We start from the raw sequence: 25,614 nt of genomic DNA on the forward strand, positions 1-25,614 counted from the left end.
CTCATAATAACTCTTATGAATCATAGTGCTAGACGGATATTGACGTCCCCGCTAACTATTATAGATGCGTGATTATTCGAACGCCACGCACTAACAAAAACACCCCGTCTTTTTTGGTTGGGTACCATTATAAGGTGAAACTCTGATATAATTTGCACATGGTTCATAAGAAGATTTACTATACTCAAAGATGTTGACCTATTATTACATATACAAAGATTTTATCCGAACTAGAGTTGGACACTTATCTAAGGTTGGCAAAATACTAGGAAAGCATGGCCAAAAGAAACAGAAAGTGCCTAGTTGACACAGTGATGGTTGATTACTTTATTAGTTGACCAAACACGGACCTTAATCTTATGATGGCTGATTACTTTATTAGTTGACCAAACACGGACCTGTCTTTGCAGCACGTGTCCAGTAATATGCCTTTTTTCACCAAAACTTGCTTGCTCGAGTACTTGAAAAGTTGGAATTCTCTGTCAGTAGAAAATTAAGGCTGCTTGCTGGAGTACTTGAAATTCTCTTTGTTGGTACAAAATTAAGGGGATCCTTTTGTTCAAACTCTCAGCATTCATCTCCTCATGCAATAATCCCGACAAGCAGCCACTAGGCCCACTACATTTCCTTGTCATTCTATCCACTCCAAAGCACTCCAGCCTGATTGGTCCCTCTCGCATAATGGAAGCCAAGCCACAACTCACCTTTTTCAACACCTTCCTTTCCATTGGCCCCGTCACAATGCGTGAACAAGCATCCCCCCCCCCCCCCCCCCCCCCCCCCACACACACACACACAAAGGGGAAAGAACCTGTTTTGAAATGCTCTGCAAACCAGAGATCCTTTTCAGCAATTAGCACCCTACATAAAGCACAAAAGAAAAAAAACTGGCATTTATAGTACATGTATCACAAGTAAAAGGGCTACAGAAATTATTAAATTTATGTATCAAATCCCCTGCCTTGTATAATTACTGTGATTATGGATGGACAAAGGTAATAGAAATCAAGCTAGTAGAAAAAAGATTCAACTGAGCCAAGGGTCCAGTCATATGCAAGTATGAGACTAAATAGCAATTTAAGTCCAGAATCAAATATTTGAAAATACCACTAACCAGTATTTTCCAGAGAGGAGACAACTACAGAACTACAAAAGTCTAATAAAAACAGTCCACAGGGTAATCATGGTAAGAGCAGCACAATGAAAAATGAGGTACAGTTTATTAGGAGCCAACAAAAGATTTTACAAATTATCTGTATTGTGGGGTTAGTACGATCTCATAGAATACCTTGAATAAACTATTTACAACAAAACATAATAAGTTTGTTGCTGGAAAATTACAATCATATTCGGATCAAACAAATTACAATAAATATTTTGGCATGATTTTATATCGGTTTGGTTGGATCAATTACCCTAGTGACCAGTTTCAAAGATTGGATCCCATTTTATATTTTGGATTTGAACAAATCAAATGTTTAGATATTCAAAATAATTTATAATTGGGTTTGACCAAATTCCAAGTTATTCAGATTTAAGCGTAAAATTTGAGAACTTGAAATTACTCAATTCATGTCAGCTGATATCCCTCGTTTGAAACTAATTTGATGTTGCCACATACAATCTAATGGAATTCATATTTTTAGGCTAAAATATAGAATTTATATTTTATGTTTCCACACACAGTCTTACATGTTTTCTCGGGGAGAGTTGGGGATTGGATACAAATAAAATTTATGCAGTAGTTGGAAGATAGAGATTTTGTTACTTTTCTTATACATGATTTACTATCAGTCAATATAGTGTTGCCAAACATTGTTTCAACACAAATAATTTAAGGGTTTTATTTTCAACTTTGCCAATAGAGTACGACGTTAAAGATAGAGAAGAAAGATAGTTGACAGCAAACTACAGAAGGGTCAAGATTTTTTACGAGTAATAATTCTTGCAAAGAGTATAAGAGAGTAACGTTTACCTGCAAGGCTTTTATTAGGAAGGGTTAGATTCAAAGCATTGAAGAACATCACATTCCAGGGCTTTGCATGTAATATTAAAAGAATTGAAGAAATTCTCATTCCAGCGCTTCGAACGTGAATATGTCACAGATACTTCCCTTAACAAACAGCCTTCCTGGCTTTTATCCCACTGTACATACAGCATATGTTAAATTTTATTATACACAATAAAAAAGAAAACAAAGAAGGTGCAGAGAATGCCTGGGTACTGATGCTGACCAGTGCCTTCCTTCACAGATTTCATGTCGTCGTTAATCTTGTAAATCATAGCTTCACTTAAGGACAAACATGATTAGAGAATATAAAAACTTAAAGCTAAATCCACAGTATACTTGGACAATTATATAGCTACAAGATATATATGGAATTGCTAGAAATAAATCATTCAGATTAAAGATTAATCATACTTCTCAAAGCTTGCAGAGGGTAGGAGATAGGGATGAATGAAATGCAAATCCTTTCCCAAGCCAAGTATGCTACTGGTACAGGGAGGTTTTACCAACAATCAACTGAACTGAGAACATAGAGGATAGTCATGCGTCTAAGAAAGAATACAACGGAACACACGAACACTGTCACACAGCAACGCAAATACATATAGATTCGGAAAGAAAATTGGGGCCACAACTTTCAAGGTTCCCTCAATACAGCACTTGTGCAACTCCTTTAAACTAAATACTGCCTAATAAACAGAACTTCGTATATAAGTAGTTTATATGATACTACAAAGAATTTAGTAGAAAATTTTCAATTCCAACTTTCGTGAAAAGTATTTTCAAGGTCTAATAATGGGAAAAGTCTGGAAGAAGATTCAAAAGGTGTCATTCTGCTGTAAGATGATTAGTACATAATTAAAGACAAAATGATAACATAGTGTCTAGGCTTTTCAAAATTAAAGTATCTCCTAATTCCTCACCGACCTACTTAAACATATTTTTGCTGAAATAATTTGAGTGACAATTTCCGCCAGTGTGGAGCAGCAAATTCTCTCTTTTAATAAGGTGGTGAATTTGCTCCAAGAAGGAAGAGTAAATATGTAGTGACAAAATTCAAATCAGAAATTTGTTATAACATTGAAGAATATACCAAGTTGTCCTAGCATACAATTATAAATTGTAAAAAAAGGAGGCTGAGTATTAAAATAGGAAACGATAATTAGCATATATAAAGCAATGCAGGAAAAAGAAATATACTCACAGTTTTAGGGTACCTCGGGAGTATATAGGCCTACGAGACATTCAAAATTGTTATGGATGGAATAATTTTGTGTAGCAGATTGCATGGACAGTTAGCACTTGTATCACCATCACTGGGAAGAGATGTTAGCTCATCATCCAGAATCACATAAGCATCTGCAAATGCCTGCAATTTATTCAACATTCAGACTTGATGCTTACCTTGATAATTTGCTTCAAAAATTCGAAGTTTAGTTGCAAAAATTAATACTGACAGGGAAGCTCCTACACATCGTACATAATCACTTATATGTCCATTAAATAGGTAGATTCTGATAAAGCTGAAATGATGAAATCCTAAATGCAAAAAAGAGGGGGGGGGAATAACTCCAGAAAAAGACATAAACTAAGACGAACTCTTGTGCAGATACCAAAGTGCTAGTCTTGCCAGATTTTGATTCCCGGATTTTAGTGCAGAGAAAAGAGTGCTTTTAGCACGGAAAGATGGAAAGAGAGTGATCTAAGCAAATATCCTTTCAATTGGATATAAAAAGACTACCATGATGCTATACCAAGTTCAGGTGAAAATGACTAGAATGTTCAAAATAAAGTCCAGCCAACAATTCTCTTAACCAACTCCAAAAGAATATGTAAACATCAATACCAAGTAAATTACAACAAAAAAAAAATCCCGAAAATGCTATCAGGCTACCAGCTGATGAAAAGATCATTATCGAAGCCCACCAGTTGATGATAACCTTCCAATTCATGAAACTAAACCTGGTCTTTGTCACATTGTAAAATAAGTTACTTTTGTTCTTTTTTGAGGAGGGGAGATGAGTGAGGCAGAAATGCATGATGGAAATGAAAAGCGAAAATGCCAGAATCAAATGCTCAATGAATTTAAGCATCATTGTAATAATCTTCCAGTGTCCCGACATGCAATTTACACAGCCAAAATTGGCGAAACATATACTAATTATAATTTATCATTCCGTCTCCCTTCTGCAGCTACAAACCCCAAAGATAGTGGTTCTTCAGCGATTATATCACCCCTAGCTTTATCCTTTTATTGCTAATATTTTAAAAATCATTCTTTTCGGTTCTTATCCTACATCAAAGAGCTTGTCGAATATAAAAGACTCAGTAAAATGTTCCAAAATAAAGCTGAGAGGATCTGGATCATTAAAATTTGCAGAATCAGGGTTCAGAAGAATGTATATTGTATATTTTTTTCCTTTTAAGAAAATCGAAGTTATAGTCAACTTCAAGGTATCTAGTCCAAGACCACTCTGTTCCACCACACGGCTTGCTTTGACTTTTACACGTATGTGATAAAAATTTCAAATAAAAAACCAAAAATATCTCCAATATTTATGAAGAATACAATGTATATTCACCTCAAAACATGCAAAGAGTCATAGCGATAAATAGTGTAACGGTGAGAATAACAGATAGTCTTAGAGGATCTCCAATAGCCTCTTTATATAAGCTCTTAACTAGAAATTTGAAGAGCAAGTGAAAAAAAGTTGCTCCAAGAGACTCTTAGTGGCTCTTTAAATCATTAAGAGTCTCTTCTCTCTCCTCTCTTATGAAGAGCTCTTAAAGACTCTTAACTAATATTATATGATATATTCTCTTTCTCTCACCACTTTATTCTTGTACTCTTATGATTGCATACTATATTTAATAATAGAAAAATGGATAAGGAGTGAATATGAAGAGCATTGTTGGAGATGAACACACATTAACCTACTAGGAGTCAATATTTTATAATATATTTAAGAGTGAAGTAAGAGTCTACTGGAGATGCTCATAGGAGTCATAATTTAAGTCCCTAGGTAAAAGATATTGGTGTTGGTATGACTTCTTATGGGTCCAATAAAATAGTTGGATTAGAAATAGTTTTACTGAAGTTAACACTTCCACAGCTCTGTTCTACTAAAGTTATAAGCTCTGAAACAAAAGTCCTGCAATAGAAACTCAAACCACACAAATCCTTTAGCATCTTTTTCAGATAAAGAAACACATTGAAATTTTTAGACAGGTCAATAAAAATTCTCAGATAAATCTACCTCGAAAGTAAATGAAACTGCATAGGATAGTGACACTTTAACAAACATATTGCTAACCTTAACACACTGATGTATCCTAAAGCAGTTCCTTCCCACGTTATTTGCAGGGAAAAGAGGATCATCAATATATATTGGATCAATGCTACAAATGCAACCAATAGATCATCAAACTTAGTTCTTTAAGAGATCCAAAACCGTACAACCAAGTTATTTCAGGAACCAAAATTTACCCTCACCTGTATCCTTTCTCCCTATTTATGTAAACCCCACTTCCTCTAACTGAAATCCGCATTTGGCGTGGATCAAAGACATTCCTGCATCAACACAATTTCCTTATCAACTATAAAGGTGGCATGAAATTTGTAAAAATTTATGGAAGACGTCAAATCTGGAGAACTTTCATCTTACCCATAAAAATAGAGAAAATCCATTAAAAGGCCTCCAAAATTCTTCAAAAGAGAAAAAACGTTAGTTGCAAATTAACTTTAAACTCTTCGTTAGAAGAACATATAAACTTTAACATATCTAAATACCTTTTCACATTGTCAATAATATTTTTTATCCAAGCAATCAAGCTAAAAATTACCAGTATACGAGAAACAAACAGTACATCTTCTTTAGTAATTGCATGTGTGAATTGGATATTTAAACCAAAGACTTACTGACTGGATTGGCTAATTCAACAGGTTGCACAGTTGACAGGTGTGATGCTGTTTAAGAAAACTCTTCAAAAGAGTTACCTTACACTAGGTGCTAGCCAACACACAGGTATTTATACTCGTAATTGTGTGTGTAACCTAAAAAACGTAATAACAAAGTTCTAACCGGACTGCCCTGTTTAAACAGTGACAAATTTCATCTAGATTATGGAAATCTCGCTTTTACAAGATTAGTGTTGGTAGCAGATCACTCCTACATTAATATATATAATATAAAATAACTTGATGTGATCCGCAGATACCATCTTACAGTTGATAATTGGAATATTAGTAAATATTAAATTGAGTCTCTAAGCAAGTTGCCATTTCTATCCTTGCCACAATTGGAAAACCCTTGGGGTAGTGGATCATCTGCAATATGCCTTAATCCACCAAGCTCTTTACTTCTATCTGATTATCATTTCTAGTTCAAAAATCCATTGTTCATAACTCTTAACTGCATCAGGGCAGGCTAGAGAAAAGAAGGGAATTTCTAATACAATGGTAATCATTGCAAGTCTCCAGATGTGTGGGCTAACTAATGGGTAATTCATTTATTTCTTTAGGATTATGTAAAAGGTGATGAGCAGTGACCAGCTGTGAGAGTTTTGTCTAATTTGTTATTTGTTAAAGTTTTAGTGAGATTTGCTGGTTTTCCCCTAAAACAAGATCAACAAAAAAGAATAAGATCCAGTCCACGAGATAACACTAGAATATAGTTATAGTATAGAATTAGAACAAATAGTCCAATAGTAATCACTAAGATTGGTAACAAACATAGCCTCAGGGTCTTCTGAAAATAAATTACTATTACAGGGGTTGTGTTGTCCCCATCGGAATGCTATTAACAGATTTTATAAGTGATATATACAGGAAGAATTGACAGATCAGATGCTTCTACAGTAGATGTTTATTGGTTGATACAATTGTTTTCAGTCATTTGGCATACTACGTTGCGTGAAGCTGAAATTAATTATGAAGACGTTGCTGGATTGGACTGTAATGTTGGAAAATGATACGGCACCCAAGCGGAGGACAATATAAATGAAATTTTCGGAGGCATCTGAAGTCCTTGTCTATTCTTAACGTGCTTCGTAGCCTTCTCTTCTATTAAGTGCACAGACTGCCTCTGAAATTTGTTTCCGCTTCTTTAAATTTCTAGGTTCTTTTCAAAGTATTTTAATTTTTAAGTGAGTCGTGTACTACCTTTTTCTAAGATTAATGTATCGACTGTAGAGGCTTAAATCTTTTAAAGATAAACGGCATTCTGTACTTTATAATAGTTTGCATATTACTTAACTAACTCTTCTGGTTATACTGCTTATTCACCTAGAATAAGAAGAATACTAAGAACAGTGATAACAAAAAAACAATAAAATAACACAAAAAGGCAACTGTTGCTTCTCAAACATTATTAGGTGCTTCTAGCCATATAGTATACTGCATTAAATTCATACCAATGACAAGACTAACTTTAATATATCTTATTTAGGACAACACAAATAAATGTGCAAGAAGTACAAGTCTAATTTCACTAAGATGCATCATGTAAATCTTACTTGGTTAATGGATCGCCCGTGGTGATGCTCGTGCTGAAGAAAACGTGTGATCATTAATATCTGTAAATTGAGAAAAATATTCGGCTTAAGAAGGGGATAAAAAAAAATTAAAAAGCATTTTAAACTGAAAGGAGAACATCAAAAACTCAAAAAGTGGTTAGTTGATACGACGAGATTTACACTTGGGGTTGTTTCTATTGACAACCAGGTAAAGTTCAGATGAATTGAACCCCTATAGTTCTTTTTACATATATCCTGTCCCATAGCAAGTTGTTCAACAAACCAACCCTCGAGTTGAAGAAATCGGTTGACAGATGTCTAAATTTAAGACTGCATCCATGTCTCAGTTATATATATTTACTTAAAAAAAATTGACTTTGAACCATAAAATCTCAGTAGATCTTGTGAGAATGATGAATAAAATTACTCGTATTAATTAAGGATTTGGTTAACTTGGACAACGAAATGGGTTCAGTTCATCCAACCTGTAAGACTCATACAATAGGTTTGAGATAAATTCAAGCCTTAGAAGTCTCTTTCTAGTTTAAGAACAAAATGCCACTGTGATGATTTGTCTAAATCATCATTAATATGTGTACATTTATGACACACACACATACTAGACATAGAGTAGACAAATCCAAACTTAACAAGGCAGCTTGATAGAACGTCAAAGGCCATTCTGCAATAGTCTTATAAAGTTCTTATAAGTTGTTGCTGACGCCTTTGTAGAGGTCTTTATTAATAGAATACATGAGTACATAAATGCCTCATATATTAGGTAATGTGAATGCCTACTCAAAGTGCAAGTTTGATCCATCTCTAACCTAGGGAGACCTACTCGAATAACTTTCTCAAAAATCAAACAAATTATGTACTTACAATTGCTTTCGCCTCTCCTATTCGTTTGGGATTGACTTTATTAAATTTTCTGAATTTCGAGTACATAACAACTATATTAGATTTCCATATTTTTGGGGTTATGCCTTTGCTCTCCTTTTTAAGAATTCAGGCATGGGTTTTATTGCTACCAATTTGTTATGTATTTCCAATTCTCATTTGTTATCTATTCTCATTTCTAAATCTAAATGCATTACTGGGCCACTCAAAGGTCTTATTGTTCAAGTGTTATGTGCATTTTTTCTTTCTGAACAAGCTCCTGTTATATCTCTATATAATCAGTCATCAAAGAACTTACCAGACAGTATGAACTAAGGCCACCAGAATAGGATTGATCAAGGCTGCGATCTGACAAGAACTGCTTTAGGACCATCGAAAGTGGCGTGGCGGCAGGAAATTGCTCAGTTAGCTCTTTCACCTGCATAGAAAGTTTGTTAGCATAATTTCTTATTGATTCCAGAAAACTATTAAGATCAAATCTAGAGACTAGAGAGGATAATCTTCTAAAAAATTATGAGCAAAATGATAGAATATATAATAACTAAATAAAAGAGAAAGAGAACACTTGATGAATACCAGTTCTGTAGTTTGGAGTCCTGTATGAGATGATGACTTGAAACTAATATCAAGACGAACTGATTTGGTCTTCCCTTTGGCATTATTCATGTTAGAACGCTCTAGTAGAACAGAGCTTTCTGAAACATCAGTGTCTGTTGAAGAAATCTTGTCATGTTCATTAGAAACTTGAATTGGCTGCTCTTCCTTCGAAATTGGTAGATGGGTCACTACAAGATCACAGGGAACTTCCACCACAACCATGATTATGGGTATCTAGAAAGAAAATATTAGCAAAATGAGATTAATAAACTAAATTACAGGCACAAAAACAAAAGATATAACAAAGAAAGATTCATTACAGCAGTATTTTCCACAATCTTGAGAGAATCACTTTTAACCCACTCCTGATTAGCAAGATACCTAGCTGCATGCTGCAGTGAAACAGAAATGTGTCAATGAAACAAACTACTGAAGAAAACAGAGCAATCAATAAAAATATCATCTGCTAGACATGACACTCTTAGATACTAAAGATGGCATGTGCAAGAAGTATGGGAAGCTTCTAGTAAAGTCAGATGCTACAATACAACTAATGATACATCAAGGCTTAATTAGACAATGTAAACTTCATAGACCAATATGATTGAGGTGGAACCAAGGTTTATGGCTTCACCATTGCTAGGTAAATATGCCTAATTTGTATATAAGCAGGTCTATAAAGACCTAATGGAATCTAGAGAAAATCAAATAGTATGTTTGGTGATAATGAGAAGCATAAGTCAACACTCCAATTAATTGCATTGACCTATTCCTGCAGAATAAAATTTAAATATTTTAACAGGAATTATTATGCTTCGGTATAAGAACCAGACAGAGCCCTTCTTCAGCCTACTGCAGGGTGACCCTCTGGCTTAGGAAAGAAAAAGAGACCCTTCTTCTCAATGTCTCGGCGTTTATTGTATAAATATTTACACCGGACATATATATAGGGGTTAAAATCCATAGCTAAGCTTAGTAATACATTATGTGGCTATCTTCTGAAAAACAAAAATGATAGCAAGACTTGTTGGCATGTGGCACATATTTTGAAACAAGGAAACTACAAAATTTAACAATTAAATACTATTTTGACATTTATTATAAAATAGATATGATATATCCTGTTGATATAAAATAGACATTGAAACTATATAATAATGATAGACAGATATGTAATATTAAGAACTGCAATATTATCCATAATCTCGAAGAAAGAAATGAGAACATATTAAATACTCCCTCCACATTTTAGTAGTCTTGTTTGTAAAAAAAACAAACAAATTCCCTTAATATTTGTCCTCTTCTTCACCCAAAAAAGATTTCATACCAGTGTTACCCGGTTCGCGGTACGGCCTATGGATCCGCAAAACACGGGGAAGTCAACCCGGATCAGCCGGGATCGCGTTCCCGTTCGCCATTTCCGGTTTTATTTTATTTATTTACTTTAATTTTAAAAATTACATTCTACTTTTATTTTACTTAAAAACTTTTAATAATTATTTATTTTATTCAGTTTTATTTAATTAAAAACGTTTTAGTAAATATTTTTTAATATTATTTTATTTTAAATCATATTTATAATTATTTTTTCCATCTTTTATTTTGAAAATTCCATTCTAATTTTGTTTTACTTAAAATATTTTGATATTGATGTTATCTATCCTGCCTTTTAAAATTAAAAATATTTTATGAATTATTTTTTAATTATTTTTTATTCATATTTAATAAAAAATATATCAACTTTTTTTTTATTTTGATCGTTTGTAAATGATCAGTGGGGGCTGTTGTTTTGTTCTGCACTTGCCAAATGATCAGTGGGGCTGTTGTTTTGTTCTGTTTTTAAATTCTGTTTTGCATACTCTGTTTTTCAATTTATCTGCCTGCTGCCCTGCTCTGTTTCCAACCTGATGTTTCTTTCCTATTTGAAATATTGAATGATGTGTTTTTATCTATATTATATAATCTTTACTATATACATATACATATATATATATATATATATATGTATATATTTATGTGTGTATATCACGACTTGTCGACTTATTTCGACTAGTCGGGCGACTTGTCGACTAGTCGATTCCAAGGCATCCGGGCGCTGAGGCTCGACTTGTCGACTTAATAAGCATGTTTGGTACAAAATACTAACACTTCCTAATAACCGAGTCATTCTGGTTTACAAAATACCAATACTTCCTAATAACCGAGTCATTCCGGTTTGATCAAGTTAACAAATGGCCCAAGTAACATTACAACAGAGGTAGGAAACAAATGTGTTCTTGTTGTCACTAGAATGTACATATTTTACTTATAAACTATTATAGACATACTATTTAAACTATCATTTATCAGAATATTGATCACAGCAATATAAAAAACGTAAACTGTAGTTGATCTGTTTCATAAAAGATGATAAAAGGTTTTGAAAAGAAATGAGGCCCAAAGAAGAGAATAAACAATATTATTTGATGTACAATTAGACTCCTATTTATCCCCCCTCCTCCCGCCATTGCCATTGCTATTGATAGGGAACTTGCTCGTCTTTGTGTTTCTTCTTCTATATCACCCTTTTGATTCTATGGTACACCTCTGTCATTTCTACTTGTGTGTGTGTGCATATTTATTTATTCTTACTTTCTTCAACTTTATATTACATGGCTATCCATTTATCTTTAGTTTTACTATTATTACCATTATGTATATGTATTTGATCAACTCTTTCATATCAACAACATTGCTCAAGTGGTCGCACAATAGACACAGAATTCATAAATGATGACAGTGACACACATCAAAACAATTGATACATGAGAAACTATTGATTTTGCATCACTAGAAACCCCTCTGTTTTTTGGGGTCAACCTTAAGGTTCAATCCCTGTCTTTATTTTTTTTTGGACAATACTGGGCTTTTGGAGTTCCAACTCCGAAAGCGGGTTGAAACAAATGTCATGTTGTCCTAAGTTAACAAGTTTTTTTACAACTTGAAGCAAGTTGCATAGAATAGGTCCAAAGGGTAGTGATCCCATGTTAAGGGCAGCCTTTAAAATTTAAAATTTGATGTCTTTTGTTTGACCGATAGTGAATGTTGTATTTTTACTGTAATTATAGTTCATCAATCACGGATAATTATAAATCATGCACATATTTCTCAACAAATTGTCTACTTTGTGATCCTCTCTTCTGCTTCAGTACTTTATTATTAATAGGTTACAATGTCAAACAGCATTATATGTTGATTATGTGCAGCAAAAGAATTAAAATTTCCTCCGAAAATGGATTTTTCAGGTCAACTATCAAGTTACCGGATCTCCAATCTTGTAGTATTAAGAGAAGGGATCAAAATATGTGTTATTATGCTTATTAATATACCATTAACTTGAAAAACCCATTTATAGTTCAACTTTAGTGTCAAGTTTACTTACATAATAAAAATTTTGGGTTCCCAGAATTTGAACTTGTGACCATTAGATTAGAAAGTTTTTAAATTTTTAAGTTTCTAAGAGCATCTTCAATGGTGCACTTAAATCACTCAATAAAATATAATATAATACATGGCTCCTAACAAGTTAATACACTGAATATCGTGACAACTCCAACCCTAACTCTTTATACTTGCTCTCTATTCATATTTTATTATTATTTGAGAGAAAAGTGAATAGAATTGGAACGAAGTGAATATTATTTTAAATGATAACAAGTTAAGAGCACCTAGATGCTCTTTGAGAAAGAGGAGGCTCTTAAATTTTTAAAGAGCCGGAAGCACTAATTTTTCACATCTTATTTAAATTTAGAGTTAAGAGCTTGTTAAGAGCCCATTGGAGATGCTCTAACTCCCCAAAACTTAAAAGGTGTTTTATAATTGTATTAGGTCGAAAGAGCAGCAATCCCATATTAAGTTGCAGACTCTCTCAAAACTTCTAAATGTAGGAGAAAAGCTTAAAAATCATATGTTTTAGATTTCTATCTCAGGTATCTTGATGAAAGATTGTCCTTTTAGTTGTTTCTTTGATCTCTCAATGCGATATTGATTAGCATGAGATTTTTTCAAGAGTTTAAATTTTGAATTACCATTTTTCATGGCTAATGTGTGCAAACAACGAAATGTGGTTCTGAATATGAACCCTAAAAACTTATTTTGTGTTGTGGGGAAAGATTCTATGTGTCAGAATAATGAAGGGAATGCAATGCCGCATACAAGCACATAAAACCCCTAGGCAACCCTTAAGAATAAACATAAAGTGACTAACATCACGAACAATCATCTCCAAGCTATCTTCTAACTGTGATGAATTACAAATCCCCAATGGAGCTCTTATGCATGTGGGTTATATACTTATCTTTCACAACTCCAGCCGTAAATTGAAAAACATCCTTAACCAGTCCAAAGAACCTTGGAATAACAGGGAGGTTCTTTCTTGCCAATTAACAATGAGGACTACTATGAGGGATATAGGATAAGCAACATTAAGCTGATGTTTCATTCTCCACTTCTTAGCTGCCCATAGACTGCTTGTTCCATATCAAATGGTCATGTAAATCTAACCTCATTGTGCAAGGTATAGATATTTTTACCAATTAAAGTAATAAATTTAAGTGATTATGTGACCCTTCCTACACCACATTAGAGCTAACTTTAATCACAGAGGTTTTTATGGAATCTGGTAAACTGAATTTCATGCAGCCATACATTATACCTAGTAACTTCCTGGCTAAGTTCGCTGCTAAGATATTGAATAGTATACCATTTTCAATTCATTTTATGTTGTTTTTTGCATTTATACGGAGTTGTAGAAATCTGCCTCTAGACAACAAAGGCAGGCGCTTAAAGTAGAGCTTGACACCATTCCAGGGAATTCCAAAAAAAAATAGACATAGTTATTTTTCTTTTTCAATAGGAAGCTTCATCCCCGTGTATAGTGGACTCGGTTTACGTGGCCCAAAACGGAAAGAAGCAGTTTTAAATTAGTTATATTCTAAATTAGTTAGGTTAGATAAATCTTTTTTCTAAATAGGGACGAGGGCATTGAGACCTCCACCATCAATCTTTAGCCGCACATAACGTCATAACCAGATTCACGATTCTTCTTACCGACCTCATATCAGTTCTTTACCATAACTCCACAGTGATCCAAGCTCATCACAAATTCCAGACATTGCAGTTACTACACTTGTCTTCTTTTATATGCTTTTATCATATAGAAAATTCGGTTATTTAATTTTTATGTCCAATTTAAACAAATTAGGATCATTGATCTTTTACCGACTCATACATTCATGGACGACAATCTAACATGTATTAATTCATTATTTTCGTTTTAAATGTCAAGTTTATCTTTATTTATTCCAATCTCTTCAAGCTCTTGATAAATCCTATGCGTGTATTTTTACTTGTGATTGATTATGTATGTTTATCGTTTAATTGCATGGAAACTATACTTGCAATTATGGAATTAAACAATAAACATACATAATCAATCTCACAAGTAAAAACACACACCCAGGATTTATCAAGAGCATGAAGAGATTGCAATGAATAAAGATAAACTTGACATGTGAAACGAAAGTAATGAATAAACACATGTTAGATAATCGTACATTAATGTAAGAGTTGGTAAAAATCAACGATCCTATTGGGCACAAAAATTAATTAACCAAATTTACTATATGATAAAAGAAGACAAGTGTAGTCATTGCAATGTCTAGAATATGTGATGAGTTTGGATCACTGTAAAATTGTGGTAAAGAACTGATATGTGGTCAGTAGGAAAAATCGTGAATCTGGTTGTTTGCGACTAAAGATTAATGGTGGATGTCTCAAAACCCTAGCCCTATAAAGAAAAAAGATTTATTTAAGCTAACTAATCTAGAATATAGCTAATTTAAAACCGCTTCCTTCCAGTCTGGGCCACATAAACCGAGTCCACTATACACGGCTTGAAGCTTCCTATTGAAAATGCAAAAACAACATAAAATGAATGTGAAAATGGATTACTATTCAATATCTTAGCAGAAAACTTAGCTATGGCTGCATGAAATTCAGTTTACCAGATTCCATAAAAACCTTTGTGATTAAAGTTAGCTCTAAATCTGGTGTTATGTGGTGCAGGAAGGGTCACATAATCACTTAATTTTCATTGATTTAATTTCCAAAAGTATCTATAGTTTGCACAGTGAGGTTAGATTTACATGACCATTTGATATAAAACAGGGGCATGGCATTCTATGGGCAGCTAATGTTGTTTATCCTATATCCCTTATGGAAGTTCTCAATGTTAATTGGCAAGAAAGAAACTCCTTCCTTGTTTCAAGGTTCTGGACTGGCTAAGGATGTTTTTCAATTAGCAGCCGAAGTCATGAAAGATAAGTATATAACCCGCAGGAATAGGAGCTCCATTAGGGATTTGTAATTCTTCGCATTTAGAAGATCGCTTGGAGATGATTGTTCGCGATTTTAGTCACTATACGTTATATTCATAAGGGCTGCCTATGGGTTTTATGTGCTAGAAAGCAACATTCTCTTCATTATTCTCACACATACAATCTTTCTCCACAACACAAAATAAGTTTTTAGGATTCAGATCCAGAATCACATTTCGTTATTTGCACACATCATCCATGAAAAAATGGTAATTCACAATTTAAACTCTTGAGAAAATCGCAAACTAATCAATATCGCATTGGGAGATTAAAGTAACAACTAAAAAGACAATCTTTGATCAATATACCTAAGAATTGAGATTGATATCTAAAACATATGATTGTTAAGCTTTTCCAACTTAATATGGGATTGCTGCTCTTTCGACCTAATACAATTCCAAAACACCTTTAAGTTTTGGATAATAGGCTCTTTTAACAAGCTCTTAACTCTAAATTTAAGGATGATGGGAAAAATTAGTGCTCCAATAGGCTCCCATGGATATTTAAGTGCCTCCTCTCTCTCCTCTTTTTAATATAACATCTAGGTGCTCTTAACTTATTATCAACTATTTCACTTTCTTCCAGTTCCATTCACCTCTCTTTCATTTTCTCTCCAACTTTTCTCTCAAATAATAATAAATTATAAATAGAGAGCAAGTATAAAAAGGTAGGGTTAGAATTGTCACGATATTCAATATATTAACTTGTTAGGAGCCATATAATATATTATTATCTAAAGAGTGATTTTAGAGCACCATTGAAGATGCTCTTAGTAACTTCAAAACTCTATAATTTGATGGCCACAGGTACGAATTCCGGGAACCCAAAAATCTTATTATATAAATAAACAACTTAACACTAAGGTTAAACTATAAATGGGTTTTCAAGTTAATGGTATATTAATAAATCTAATAATAGACATATTTTAATCCCTTCTCTTAAGAGTACAAGAATTTAGGAGATAGTTGACATGAAAAACCCCATTTTGGAGGAAAGTTTAATTCTTTTGTTGCACATATGCACATAATCAAAATATAAGAAATATAAAGCTGAAGAAAGTAAGAAATAATAAATATATATATACACACACAAGTAAAAATGAAAGAGAAGATGTACCATGGAATCAAAAGGGTGATATAAAAGAAGAAACACAAAGACAAGCGAGTTCCGATTAATGGCAATGGCGGGAGGAAAGGGGATAAATGGAAGCCCAATTCACAATTTGTACATCAAATATTCTATTATTTATTGTCTTCTTTGGGCCTCCTTTTTTTTATAAACCTTTTATCATCTTTTAATATGGAACATATCAACTACAGTTTACCTTTGTTATATTTTTTATATCGTTGTGATTAATGATCTAAGAAATGATAGTTTAAATAGTATGTCTATAATAGTTTATAATTTAAGATATTAAAATATGTACATGAGTCAGTGACAAGAAAACATTTGTTTCCTATCTTTAATGTAATGTTATTTGGGCGACTTGTTAACTTAATTTGTTATTGTTGTGATTAATATTCTAACAAATGATAGTTTAAATAGTATGTCTATAATAGTTTATAATAAAAATATGTATACAGGTCAGTGACAAGAACACATTTGTTTCCTACCTTTGCTGTAATGTTATTTGACCATTTTTTAGCTTGATCAAACCCGAAATAACCAATTACTTGTAGTCTATATCTTCCATTAACATGTACAACTAAAACTTCAGAGACTCCTGGAATAATTTTGATTTTCATTGACTGTTACTAAAAATAATGTTAATTTTGTTTGGAAGCCATTAAATATAACATTAATCACAGTATGATTACATATAAAAGTTGATGAAAAGTTGGTTGTATTCTTGTGTAGTTTTTTTCTTGTTAGTTGTATGCTTGTGTTGTTAATGCAATTATAGTGAATTAAAATGAAGAAGAGACATTACACTTAGTATATCTTAATATATGTGAAATTTGCAAACAAGACTATTAAAATGGGATGGAGGGAGCATTAATTATAATTTATCACTGACATCTGACACTGGCATACCTGGAGACAAGTTTCTTTGATTCCATTGCGTCCCTCTAAGATTCCAGCTTCTTTTATGGGTTCCTGCAAACATTGTACGTCAGGATCACCTTCATTTTACTTTTTCCAGGTCTCTACTTAATTTAGCAAGCAACATTAGCTGGTTCAATGATAGTGATGTTCTTACCAAGTTTCTAACTGGAGGGAGACAAACTACAAGGTCAACATCACTTGTTGGAAGAGCCAAGCCAGTTGCATTTGAGCCAAAGATATTAGTCCTGGACCGGGGCCATAAGACTTGGAGAGATCGTGTAACACGCTTGACAGCCCAATTGATGTAAGGCTTATTAACCAAATTCTCTGCAATAACCTTAAATGTCCCAACATGCTATAAATTATCAAATCTTTTGCAACATCAATATGTTCATATATTAACATTTTCAAGTTTAATATTCGTAAAAAAATTATTTATATCGACTTCAGATCTTAAAAGAATCATTCGGTCAAGCTCTATACCTGCTTGTGGAAGGAATCAATTTCATCATGAAGGAGATTGTGCATCAAAGAAAGAGAAGATTTCCTTGAAGAAGAATTCAATGATTCAGGGGGTTGCAAGGGAATCGCAACATCTGGCTGTTCATTCATAAATTTAAGTTATAACAGATGATAAGCAACTAGCTTATAATTTATTTTTTTATAACAGAATTTAATAACTAAAAGAAAAGATTTCTTGAAGACATTTGTCTAGTATGCAAACCATATAACTCAAGAGAAAAAAGAGAAAACAGCAACAGAATCTTATGTAAAACTTTTATAAGGCATGTATCACTTTGCAACAAGATAACTATAAACAATAAAGTTGCAGCAGAAAGCGTAATAATAGGAATCTGTTAAGTAAGCAAACCTTAATATGATCGGAATTCAAAGAAATGAAATGCTTACATGTTCCTGATCCCGAGCTAACTGGGAGATTGCAATCAGGCGGTCCTGCAACAAGGTCCCTGCTAGAGGTTGGTTCAACTGACGCGAAGAGAGACTATTACTTCTCCAAGAAGGCCAGACCACTTCACTTCCATCCATGCGCATACAAGACTCCTCAAAACTGATTCCATCATTGAACCAGCCTCGCACTCCCCAGTTCCTTGGGCTAGAGCTACCAGATCGCACAGTAGGGAAACCCCTGTGTTTTCTAGACTCACTAACAGGAGAAGGTGGAGGTAGATGAGGAGCATGTGAAACACAAAGTACCACAGGTGAAGGCGGCCGTTTGATTCGAGGTTGATCCCTTCTGTTTGGAACACACGAGCTTTTATGATCTTGGCTGCGTTTAAACTCTGATCTTGATCTTTCTCGTGAGATACTTGGAATGATAATTGGTCGAAGAATTGGGTAAGGAAGAGACTCATTTGTCATTGCTTCAGTGTCGCTAGGTAAACTGGACAAAGAGGCAGAGGCAATCTCCTCTGCTGCTACATCTGACATTGTTGATGAGGAGTGAAGCACTTTTCCTGCTACATCACCTCCCGGTATCACATAACCAAGAGCCTGGTGTGCTGGCCCCATAGGATCGAAAGGTGAGCAAAAGGAAGCAGTAGATGGAGACGCCAAACCATTAGTACTAAAGGATGAAGAGAAGGCAACCATATCATCAACAGTGGTGTTCATATCTGCTTCCCTCCAAGCCCATGAGCTATCATCAGAACTAAGAGAAGGAGGGCGAGAGAAACTGGTACCTGTACGATCAGAAGGATTCCAGTACATCACACCTCCACCAAAGTACTGACTGTAATCCATCCCAGTAACTGCGTGTACCTCAATATCTTCTTCAGATATCCAATGATTTTCATTCTCATCTGCTGGTTCTTGTGAATTTGTTTTATCGGAAATATCCATGGAATCTCCAGAGTACAGCCTCTCATCATCAAAATTACTTGCACTATGCTGCAAGCTTTGTGCAGTAAAGCTCTGCTGAAAAGATGGTTGCCGCATTGGTATAAACCCAGTATCATAACTATACGTCATTGACGGAATTAATCCACTAAAATTTCGTACCATAGGAGGCCAATCTAAGCTCATTGACATAGGGCGAGAGAGGATGCCATTGCACCCATTTTCAATTGGTGATTTCCTCACCTGATGCACTGTTTGCACTAACGGTTGGTGGAAGTGGTTTTTCCAGTTGTGACCAACATCCAGATGCAATCTATCTGTTGTAGCTGGAAGATGTGTATTAACAGATGGAAAGTGAAAAGGAGCTACACTGGGCCACTCGTATGGAGGGAAACCAGCAGAAACCGTGTTTCCATGACTACAAATGCTAGACTCATCTTGCTCCTGAGTCCTGGTGATCTCTACTGGATCAGCAACTCCTAACCCTTCTTTAGGAAAAGCTGATATTGTGACTGCTTCAGTTTTATGTCCAAAATTTCTAGCATTAACATCTTCACTTCTAGGAATGGTACAACACTCAGATGTTGGGATCACAGGAGAAAAAATGGAATCAGAAGAATTAATACTTTCTAATCTTGGAAAGAGAACTTCATTCATGGTTACTGAAGGTTGATGGTCTTCTGTACTACTTTGACAGCTAGCAGCACTAGGAACACAATCATTCTCAATTTGAATGCCTTGCACTGCATCGACCTCTTCACTAAGATCCCTTTTACCGGTGCTTGGATTTGGTACTGTGCTCTTCTCCTTAACTGAAGCATCACCAGGAATGTCTTCTAAAATAACACAATCAGCTGAAACTTTCTTTGATTTTCTTCGAGAATTTTCAACTTTAGCATCACTACTTAACCAAGAGTTTTTATGTTTGTTGCTCCTTTTCTTATTCTTCAGGCCAGAGTTCTGGGCATTTCCACTAAGAGATTTCTGAGTGTGTTCCTGATCAAAGTCAATCCGTTAGAAACCATTGACAACACAACAAATACGAGAATGATAATATAAAAAACACAACCATGTCAACTGCTGACAAAGAAGTCTCCCTATTTGGATCCTTTTCTTGAATCACACTAGCCAAAGCATTGATCTGACACATGTCTATGTTCTCACTATAGGTCAATTCACATCCCTCAACCTGGAATATTCTTTAAGCAATTAGAACTAAATGTTTATCCATGCGGAGAGCTTCTACAAAGAGTCTGTGAGGACAAATTTATACCTTGGAAGAATTATCCAGTTTAGGATCATCAATGGAAGATCTGACAGAAGAGACCTTTTTCGTATTTCGGCTTTTTCCTTTCTTCCTACGACTAGTAGCACTAGATTTTTCAGTGCATTTCTTAGTAGAACACTTCCCATTTACCTCTTCAAATAATTCTAGTTTTGTACAATCTAGTGAAACAACCATGAGCAACCCTCTCAGTTTCCTAAATACAAAATTAGAGGTAGAATTAACAGAACCTAATGAGCTAAAGAATAATTCCTCATTAGCATGTTCACTACTAAGATTGCACGATAATAACAGGGCAGAGATATCTTGAAGTATAGACAAACATCTGCATATATATTCTACAGAAGAAGAGGCTGTTCCAGAAACAAATCCAGAAGTCAGAGTTGAGTTGAAATCTGCAACTGATCCTTGAGGCACGTAACTTGACTTTTGACGTAATACTGCTTTGTCATAACTTGAAGGAAGTTTAGCCTTTGTCATAGATGGCCGCATGCCACCCTCCATGTGAATTTTGGTAGTCTTCAAAATTTCAAGAGTCTGAAATTCATTGTGATCAAAGGTCAGAGAATCAGACCATCCATATAGTTTCCACAATAAAAGGAGAACAACTATATATCATCATTAGTATTAAACGTAATTTAATGGAAAAACAAGAATGACAACCATGCCAAAAGTAGCATGTCATTTAAATTAAAAATATTCATTGGAACAAGATATAGACAGCCAAGATAACTTTTTACTGTTAAAGGACATGTATGACTAAGCTGTATCAAAATTTGTTTCACTTATGAAGAGTCATGAACATAAAAGTAGCTAACAACTAACTGATTTACATGACACTTATTTAGAAAATCACGCCAAGCAAGAAACGGGATTATATCCTGAATTTCTCCTTTTTCAGATCTTAGTAAGAAATGGGATAGGTTTCTCAAGGGAAGTTGAACGCTAATAGAAATAGCTTAAAGGGGCTATTTAAAATCTCACAGACTCTAATAAAATATAGAATGTTGTTCAATTAACGAATGACCCGAGTACAAAAACTCTAGCCATGCCCGAAGAAGCAAGGAGGGGATCCATGCATATAGAATTTTATAAGCTTCATTACACAGAGCACATGGAAACATCAATTACTAAAAGTTTTGAACCATTTTTTTAACAACTTACAAATGACAATTAAATTAGTGTTTATCTGTCAATAACGATATGGGCTATCATAATGTAGGCATGAAACTTAAATATAATCTATAATTATTAAATTGGGAAACAAACTAATTACAATATTTCTGAAAATATAGCTACTTCAGTCTGGACATTTAGTTTAAATTACATTAATATCATCAAATCGTACTTATAAGCATTATCTTTATGCTACAGAGTTTAAAAGGGTAGCCAAGCTAGACCACCTCATCAGCAAACTCCCCACTCAGCACTAATTCATGTACAGACCAGAATAAGGACCATCTCTCTGAAGTTCACAAGTAACTCATAAATAAACTTTTTTGGTGTTCTGACACACTTTATGCAAAAAACATTCCAAAATTAAAAATGAAACAGCACCAAGCAACTTACTTTTTTTGCTAATTGAAGGTACTTCAAATTTATTTAGTCAAAGATTTAGATTTTGTCAGTTTACGAACAATTATTTCCAGAACATATTTGATAGAACATTTTATTATATTAGTTTTTAGGTTTTCTGTTATGCTTTATGATGTAAATACCAACCTTCACATAATAATTTCTGATCGATGAAAATTAAATAGCCATCACTAATAACCATATTTTCACTTCTGAGGTGGCGAGAAGAGAATACTATTACACATATGAGAATAAATGTTTCTAAAGTAATTTTGTAGTTATAGTCAGGTTTAGTAGAAATTTAAGAGTGTTATACGAAAGTATTTATAGTAGTCACAGGAGAGCAACTGCAAGTGGCTATAAAGCGCAAAGACAAACCACAAAATCTTCATGTTCTCAAACCCTATTTCAGGTGTACAACTTTTTGATATCCATTTCTTTGTGTCACTAGGGAAAAATTAAATTATTTAGAACATTGTGCACCAAAGTTTCAAATTGAATTTCAATAAGGATCATGCTAGTATAAATTCTTTACACACCAGCCACTAATTCATAATACACACAAGAATAAAAGCCCAAGAGCCTCCTTCATGAAAACAGAATGTGCAATTAATTAGATCTACAGTTGTCTAACTTAATCACTTTCCACATTTAAGTTCGCGAAACAGAATTTAATATTGTATTTTAGCATAATAAACTTTTTTCTACACATTTACTGTTTCAATAACACTCTAAGCATTCACGTCATTAAATAAAACAATTCCACCAAGTAAATCTTCCATTTATAAACAATATATTTATATACAAACCAATACATTCCATAACCAACATAAATGTAAGTACCATCAATTTCGCAGCTTTTCCAACAAATGTTCGAAAAATCTTCTCCTTCGTCGCAAAATCCAACTTCCCCCACCAATCCAAACACCCCTTTTTCCTCCAAAACACATTCGCCGCCACACCCGACAAACTCACCTTCTCCTTCAATTTCACCCCTCTCTTCTTCCCACTACTACAATTCATCCATGAAAGCCTCAACGCCACCTCTAACCTATTAACCACATACGCCTCAATCCCGTAATACCCCTTCCCCTTCAACCACTCAAATTCCACCCATTCCTCCCCTAACTTACTCTCCTCCCCCCTCAAAAACGCCCCGCCAGAAACCTCATCCATCACTTCAACAAACTTCTCCACATCCTCAACTAACTTCTCACTCACCGTAACCGAATCCAACAACCTCTCACTCCCTCCAACAAACTCCGAGAATTTCTCAACAACCTCCCCATCTCTGGAATCAAACACTCTAACCGCCTCATAAATCAACTTCCCCACCTCACATTCTCCATAAACTCTTTCCAAAAGGCCCCGAGACTTCCGAAAACAAACGCTCGGAATCTCGGGCCGCTCATCCGACATCATATCACTCAAAACAATAAACAAACCACGACCATGGACGCGTAATTTCGCGTCCATCTCCAACAACACCTGAACAAACTTGAAATCAACGATCGTGAGACACGATCGACGTTGATGAACACTGAGAGATTTGAACCATTTCAAAATCGAAGCTCTAGGGTTAGGGTTTGTGTGAATTGGGGGAGCTGATCGAGAGTGGTACAATGATATGTGTGATGTGAGTGTGTCCATTAGTTGTTGCTTTGAATTCATGTTTTGAGGTTAGTTTTGATGAAATTTTAAGGAATTGTGTTTGAAATTTGAGGATGTTCGGAGATGTCAAGAGAGACAATGGGAGAGAGAAAATGGAATGATGTAATAACATGAATGTGTGTTTCATGCTACCAAGTTTTCTTGGCTGTTCTTCGTGATTATTCATTTTTTTATTAGAATTTGGAATTTATCGTATTTGACTATTCAAATCTCTCCTCTTCTCTTTAATCCGGTGTCTTTAATACAACCGGCTGAAAAACGCAAATCGGTTCTAAGCGGTGGAAAGACATTCTAACTCTTAAGTGGTAAAGTGGACGCTTAAGCGGAATTTTAAGCGAGTCAACAAACGGATTTATTATATATAATTATATATTTATGTATAATATAAATATATTTAAAAATAATATTATGTTGTGGCAAGAATTTAAATTGTTATTATTTGTAATAAAATATCTCTTTTTAATATTTTAATATAATCATAGTTATAATAAAAAAAAAATTTAAAATTAAAAAGAAATAGCAAGTCAACATCATTTTGACCGCTTAATCTGCTTAATAGTCCGCTTAATTTTCAAAAACGCTTAATCACCCACTTAGTACAAAATCGAAGTGTTTTAAGACTGATGCCGATTAGACGGCCGCTTAAGCGCCCGCTTAATGCGCTTTTTATAACACTGCTTTAATATATACTTCCGTCCCATTTCATGTGATCCTTATTTCTTTTTCGGACGTCCCGGAAAAAATAACTTATATATTTAATATTCTTTACACACTTTCACTATAATACTCTATTTAATTCTCTATTTAATGTTCTCTTTTTATTAAATAAACACTATTACACACACTACTTTCCTCCAATATATCAAATCTATTATTAAATTTTGATAGATCCCACAACTTTACCCACTTTTCAACTAAATTTACTCTTTTCTACTAACTTTTTTTTAATCTTCGTGAAAGTCAAACAAACTCACATAAAATGGAACGGAGGGAATATTGTTTATTATACAGCATTATACCATTCAGTCCTTGAGCATTACTCTGTATTTACGAGTACTTCCACTCACTGATACGTTTTTTGTATTCTGTATTGTGTGGCACGTGCTTTATAGTGTAAATACATTTGAACAACTCAAATATTATAGACTAGTATTTTTGCCCATGTTGTGGGTTGTAACTTGTAAAATTAGACTTAAATGCACTTTGTGTACTCAAAGTATGGCCTTTGTGCATTTTGTGTACTTAACCTTTCAATTAAACATTTTGTGTACCTGACACGTTTGCATCTGTTACCATTTGGCAGTTTCTGTTAGTAATTACTGATAAAGAGTGGGGGCTTTCTTGTCTTTTACTCTAGCCTTTAGAACAGCACATTAAAACACACGGACACACACAGGACCGCCATAAATTTGATTCTATGTCACTCTTCCTCTCTGTGTGTTTAATTTTTCGAAGCTTAGAGAATCAGTAGGTAAGCAAGGATCGTGATGACATGGTTGATAAGGGACATCGATGACGGTGGTGGAAGTGCTGTTGGTGTTGGTCGCGAGACTCCGGATTATGGAGGTGAGTGTTGGCTTCTTACTCATGCAACTTTGTAGCTAAGATAATGTCTGAAATAACACGTGTTTTTTAGCTCTTTAGGGTTTGATGATGTCCGATTTGATTTAGTTGTGTTTGTTTTTTTGTTCTTGCCATTTATATGACTTGTCAATAGTACCCGATTGAAATTGGTTTATAAGAAT

General features: G+C 34.2%; 1 protein-coding gene across 18 annotated transcripts; it reads right to left on the reverse strand.

The window, feature by feature from the left end:
• Nucleotides 1–91: 91 nt before the first annotated feature.
• LOC108218607 (uncharacterized) lies at nucleotides 92–24,024 on the reverse strand. 18 transcript variants are annotated; one of them, XM_064091824.1, is made up of 19 exons: nucleotides 23,042–24,023; nucleotides 20,612–21,160; nucleotides 20,408–20,527; nucleotides 18,391–20,334; nucleotides 17,965–18,081; nucleotides 17,636–17,818; nucleotides 17,470–17,532; nucleotides 9,340–9,411; nucleotides 8,999–9,253; nucleotides 8,721–8,840; nucleotides 7,523–7,582; nucleotides 5,674–5,714; nucleotides 5,502–5,579; nucleotides 5,323–5,407; nucleotides 3,226–3,377; nucleotides 2,423–2,524; nucleotides 2,217–2,285; nucleotides 1,976–2,145; nucleotides 92–861 (listed from the first exon to the last, which is right to left on the reverse strand). In XM_064091824.1, exons 1-15 carry the CDS (start codon nucleotides 23,867–23,869, stop codon nucleotides 3,243–3,245), a joined length of 4,650 nt encoding a protein of 1,549 aa, XP_063947894.1. In that variant the 5' UTR covers nucleotides 23,870–24,023; the 3' UTR covers nucleotides 92–861; nucleotides 1,976–2,145; nucleotides 2,217–2,285; nucleotides 2,423–2,524; nucleotides 3,226–3,242. The 18 variants fall into 18 exon arrangements, with proteins under 18 accessions (XP_063947894.1, XP_063947897.1, XP_063947891.1 ...); XM_064091827.1 differs by having other exon boundaries at nucleotides 2,217–2,290; XM_064091821.1 differs by having other exon boundaries at nucleotides 2,423–2,529.
• Nucleotides 24,025–25,614: the final 1,590 nt, after the last annotated feature.

This window comes from Daucus carota, chromosome 4 (genome assembly GCF_001625215.2).
Source record: "Daucus carota subsp. sativus chromosome 4, DH1 v3.0, whole genome shotgun sequence".
Classification (NCBI taxonomy): domain Eukaryota; kingdom Viridiplantae; phylum Streptophyta; class Magnoliopsida; order Apiales; family Apiaceae; genus Daucus; species Daucus carota.

What these genes read in the sequence shown, in the direction of transcription:
- LOC108218607 (XM_064091832.1), bottom strand. Translation starts at nt 23,869, where the DNA reads ATGAATTCAAAGCAACAACTAATGGACACACTCACATCACACATATCA. An exon ending in CTTTGTCAGCAGTTGACATG is followed by an intron (nt 20,335 to 20,407) that starts GTTGTGTTTTTT and finishes GACTTTGATCAG; the next exon opens with GAACACACTCAGAAATCTCT. An exon ending in AATAGGGAGAAAGGATACAG is followed by an intron (nt 5,408 to 5,501) that starts GTGAGGGTAAAT and finishes TTGCATTTGTAG; the next exon opens with CATTGATCCAATATATATTG.